Source organism: Solea senegalensis, unplaced genomic scaffold, assembly GCF_019176455.1.
Source record: "Solea senegalensis isolate Sse05_10M unplaced genomic scaffold, IFAPA_SoseM_1 scf7180000016823, whole genome shotgun sequence".
Lineage (NCBI taxonomy): Eukaryota > Metazoa > Chordata > Actinopteri > Pleuronectiformes > Soleidae > Solea > Solea senegalensis.
The window spans coordinates 1-4,966 of NW_025322051.1; the positions used below are offsets into that span (position 1 = coordinate 1).

Below are 4,966 nucleotides of genomic sequence, written 5' to 3' on the forward strand. Positions count from 1 at the left end.
GTACCTGTAATAATCGCTGAGTCGTCGTCGGCGTACCTGTAATAATCGCTGAGTCGCCGTCGTCGTACCTGTAATAATCGACGAGTAGTCGTCGTTGTCTTGCCTGTAATAATCGCTGAGTCGTCGTCCGCGACTCACCTGTAATAATCGCTGAGTCGCCGTTGTCGTACCTGTAATAATCGCTGAGTTGCCGTCGTTGTCTTACCTGCAATAATCGCTGAGTCGTCTTGTCTGTCAGAACAGAGTGTGAGGACAGAGTGTGAGGACAGAGTCTGAGGACAGAGACTGAGGACAGAGTCTGAGGACAGAGTCTGAGGACAGAGACTGAGGACAGAGTCTGAGGACAGAGACTGGTCAGGTTTCTCTCGTCTGAGCTGATTTGAATGTTTGTCTTAAACTCGTCATTTCACATTTGCATCAAACACTTTATCTCTAAAACATTCATGTGTTCATCTTCTTTATTTAAAGGAACAGTGCAGCAATAATGGAACGCTCCAGACTCAAGGTGGCGCTCAAAGTCCCTGTTTACACTGTCTTGTATTATGAGGACGATCTAACCCTCGTGTTTCTGACAAATGGTTCAGTCTGATTTATGTTTTTGTCAGTTAATGATCTGCTCTGTGTTTGTGTTGGACTGAAGGACAATGTCCTCTGAATGTGTCCTCTCCCACAATGTCCTATTTGACATTGTGACTGAATAATATGTATATATACACATACACATATATATGTATGTGTATATATACATAAACACATACATGTATACTGTATATATACAGTATACATGTATGTATATATATCTATACACGTAGATATATACATATATATATACATATATACACGTACTGTATATATACAGTATATGCATCTCACACACACACGCCCCCCGCCCACACACACACACACACATGCCCCACACACACACACACACATGCCCCCACACACACACACGTCCCCTACACACACACACACCCCACACACATACACACCCCGCCCCCACTCACACGCCCCCCTCACACACACACACACCCCCCCCTCACACACACACACACACACACACACACCCCACACACACACACACATACCCCCCTCACACACACACACACACACACACACACACACACACCGCACCACACACACACACACACACACACACATACCCCCCCTCACACACACACACACACACACACACACACACAGACACACACACAGACAGACTGTGGTCAGTGTTGAGTCCACAGCAGCAGCAGCAGCAGCAGCAGAAGAGGAAGATTGTGACCCCGTCTGTGACCCCGTCTGTGACCCCGTCTGTGACCCCGTCTGTGAGCGTTGTCATGGCGGTGAACGTGGCCGGTGTCGTCGTCATGGTGATGTTTTATCTGCTGGTTCTCGGCGTCGGTGTTTGGGCTTCAGTGAAATCTCAGCGAGAGGCAAAGAAAAACCGAGGAGACAAAACTGAGATGATTCTGCTGGGAAACCGAGGAATTAACCTGCTGGTCGGCACGTTCACCATGACAGGTGAGAGGGTGACAGGGTGACAGGGTGACAGGGTGACAGGGTGACAGATAAAAACATAATGACAGACTTTTACAACAAGAAACTGAAGTATGTAAACCACTCACTCTCCCACACCAAAGTCCAGAGAGAAAATCAGTGATTTTAACATCACACACACACACACACACACACACGCTGCACGCACGCTGCACGTATACATACACGCGCGCACGCACACACACACACGCACGCGCGCTGCGCAGCGCGCATGCGCGCGCGCACACACACACATACCACACGCACACACACACACACACACACACACACTGCTGCCTCATCACTGGGTTCAAATGTCTGATTCTAGGAATTCAGCTTTTTAAAATCCTTTGTTCAGATTAACCTCAGTGACACAAAGTGACCACACGAGGCAGCAGAGGACCAGCAGCTACAATCACTGACTTTCTCTATGAGAGTGAGTGGTGTAAAATGGCAGCCTGAAGAATTTTGAAACAGCTGTCTACATGTGTGTTGTAAAGCTGTGTGTCTCTGTGTGTGTGTCTCTTCTGTAAGTGTGTGTGTCTCTCAGTGTGTGTGTGTGTGTCTCTGTAATGTGTGTAATGTGTCTCTGTAAGTGTGTGTGTGTCTCAGTGTGTGTGTGTGTGTGTCTCTGTTATGTGTGTCTGTGTCTTTGTAAGTGTGTGTGTCTTAGTGTGTGTGTGTCTCTGTAATGTGTGTGTGTGTCTCTGTTAGCATGTGTGTCTCGTGTGTCTTTGTAAGTGTGTGTGTGTTGTGTGTGTGTCTCTGTTGTGTGTCTCTGCGTGTGTCTTTGTAAGTGTGTGTGTCTCAGTGTGTGTGTGTCTGTGTGTGTGTGTCTTTGTAAGTGTGTGTCTCTGTTAGCGTGTTTGTGTCTCATTGTGTGTGCCTTTGTAAGTGTGTGTGTCTCAGTGTGTGTGTGTGTGTGTGTGTGTCTCTGTAAGTGTGTGTGTGTCTCTGTAAGTGTGTATGTGTCTCTGTAAGTGTGTGTGTGTGTGTCTCTGTTAGCATGTGTGTCTCTCGAGTGTGTCTTTGTAAGTGTGTGTGTCTGTGTGTGTGTCTGTGTGTGTCTTTGTAAGTGTGTGTGTCTGTAGCGTGTTTGTGTCTCATTGTGTGTGCCTTTGTAAGTGTGTGTGTCTCAGTGTGTGTGTGTGTGTGTGTGTCTCTGTAAGTGTGTGTGTGTCTGTAAGTGTGTATGTGTCTCTGTAAGTGTGTGTGTGTGTCTCTGTTAGCATGTGTGTCTCTGTGTGTCTTTGTAAGTGTGTGTGTCTCAGTGTGTGTGTCTCTGTAAGTGTGTGTGTGTCTTTGTAAGTGTGTGTCTCTGTTAGCGTGTTTGTGTCTCATTGTGTGTGCCTTTGTAAGTGTGTGTGTCTCAGTGTGTGTGTGTGTGTGTGTCTCTGTAAGTGTGTGTGTGTCTCTGTAAGTGTGTATGTGTCTCTGTAAGTGTGTGTGTCTCTGTGTGTGTCTTTGTAAGTGTGTGTGTGTCTCTGTGTGTGTGTGTCTCTGTAAGTGTGTGTGTGTCTCAGTGTGTGTGTGTGTGTCTCTGTTAGCATGTGTGTCTCTGTGTCTTTGTAAGTGTGTGTGTCTTAGTGTGTGTGTGTGTGTCTCTGTAAGTGTGTGTGTGTGTCTCTGTTAGCATGTGTGTCTCTGTGTCTTTGTAAGTGTGTGTGTCTCAGTGTGTGTGTGTCTCTCGTGTGTCTTTGTAAGTGTGTGTCTCAGTGTGTGTGTGGTGTGTGTGTGTCTTTGTAAGTGTGTGTGTCTCTGTTAGCGTGTGTGTGTCTCATTGTGTGTGCCTTTGTAAGTGTGTGTGTCTCAGTGTGTGTGTGTGTGTGTGTCTCTGTAAGAGTGTGTGTGTCTTTGTAAGTGTGTGTGTCTCTGTTAGCGTGTGTGTGTCTAATTGTGTGTGTCTTTGTTAGTATGTGTGTCTCTGTTGTGTGTCTCATTGTGTGTGTCTTTGTAAGTGTGTGTGTCTTTGTAAGTATGTGTGTCTCTGTTAGCGTGTGTGTGTCTCATTGTGTGTGTCTTTGTAAGTGTGTGTGTCTCTGTAAGTGTGTGTGTGTGTGTGTTTGTCAGGTCATGTGTCCTCATGACCCTAAAATAAGACGTGTGTTCCTGCACTGAGGCTCTCAGGTGTCTGTGTGTGTGTGAGTGTGAGTGTGAGCTAACAAGTGCTAAAGCTCTCATCAGGTTTGGTTTATGCTGTCGCTCTGACTGACGTCACCTTACAGCTGTTATTACTCAATATAAATGTGTGTGTGTGTGTGTGTGTGTGTGTCACAGCCACATGGGTTGGTGGTGGATTCATCGTGGGAACAGCAGAGGCCGTGTATAATCCGTCCATGGGTCTAATCTGGGCCGTGATGCCCATCACAGCCACCATGTGTTTCATCATCGGTAAGACTTTCAAACTCTGGGTCACATGACAGACAGACAGACAGACAGACAGACACTTTATTCTGACATCCTCAAAATTGTGTGTTGTTAGTAAATGTGGTAATAATCTGAGTGTTAATCTGGAACAGGAATGTAAATTATTAATTTTAGGATTAAATATGGATTAGATATGGATTTTTAAATTCAGGATTAAACCCAAAACCAGAGATTATTTTAATGTTGGGATTAAACCTAAAAACATGGATTTTTATATTCAGGATTAAACCTAAAACCAGGGATTATTTTGATTTTGGGATTAAACCTAAAACCAGAGATTATTTTAATTCAGGATTAAACCTAAAACCAGGGATTATTTTGATTTCAGGTTTAAACCTAAAAACAGAGATTATTTAACGTTGGGATTAAACCTAAAAACATGGATTTTATATTCAGGATTAAACCTAAAACCAGGGATTATTTTTTGATTTTGGGATTATATCTAAGGATATGGATTTTTAAATTCAGGATTAAACCTAAAACCAGGGATTATTTTTGGATTTTGGGATTAAACCTAAAACCAGATATTATTTCAATTCAGGGTTAAACCTAACGCCAAAGATTTTGATTTCAGGATTAAACCTTTAAATTAGACGAATGTTTCCATGACGTCATGTGTTGTTTTCAGGAGGTCTTTTCTTCGCTGAGCCCATGAGGAAAAACAAATACGTGACAATGATGGATCCGTTCCAGACTAAATATGGAAAAATACCAACAGCTGCTCTGTCACTGGCCAGTCTAATCTCAGAGATTATGTGGGTGACAGGAACTCTGATAGGATTAGGTAAGACTGTGTGTGTGTGTGTGTGTGTGTGTGTGATAGCAGCTCTTTGCTGAGGTGTTGAGTGAACCATGAGTCACAACAGATACCGTTACTGGAGGATACTGTCCACTAGGGGGCGAACAACTGTATCTCACTGTGAGACAGACTTTTCCAGACTGGTTTTCTCTGTGGACTTTGGTGTGGGAGAGTGAGTGGTGAACACATTGTTACATAGATTTATTT

The 4,966-nt window shown here is 44.3% G+C and overlaps 1 protein-coding gene across 1 annotated transcript; it reads left to right on the top strand.

Annotated features, from left to right (window-relative positions):
* The first annotated feature begins 1,227 nt into the window (after positions 1 to 1,227).
* Positions 1,228 to 4,797, top strand: LOC122763418 (high-affinity choline transporter 1-like). Its single transcript, XM_044018307.1, has 3 exons — positions 1,228 to 1,518; positions 3,811 to 3,924; positions 4,589 to 4,797. Exons 1-3 carry the CDS (start codon positions 1,335 to 1,337, stop codon positions 4,795 to 4,797), a joined length of 507 nt encoding a protein of 168 aa, XP_043874242.1. The 5' UTR covers positions 1,228 to 1,334.
* Positions 4,798 to 4,966: the final 169 nt, after the last annotated feature.

Bases quoted from the DNA above. Each gene is read 5' to 3' on its own strand.
- LOC122763418 (XM_044018307.1), top strand. From the start codon at position 1,335: ATGGCGGTGAACGTGGCCGGTGTCGTCGTCATGGTGATGTTTTATCTG. The intron at 1,519-3,810 runs GTGAGAGGGTGA...TGTGTGTCACAG, and splicing joins CGGCACGTTCACCATGACAG to CCACATGGGTTGGTGGTGGA. The intron at 3,925-4,588 runs GTAAGACTTTCA...TGTTGTTTTCAG, and splicing joins CACCATGTGTTTCATCATCG to GAGGTCTTTTCTTCGCTGAG.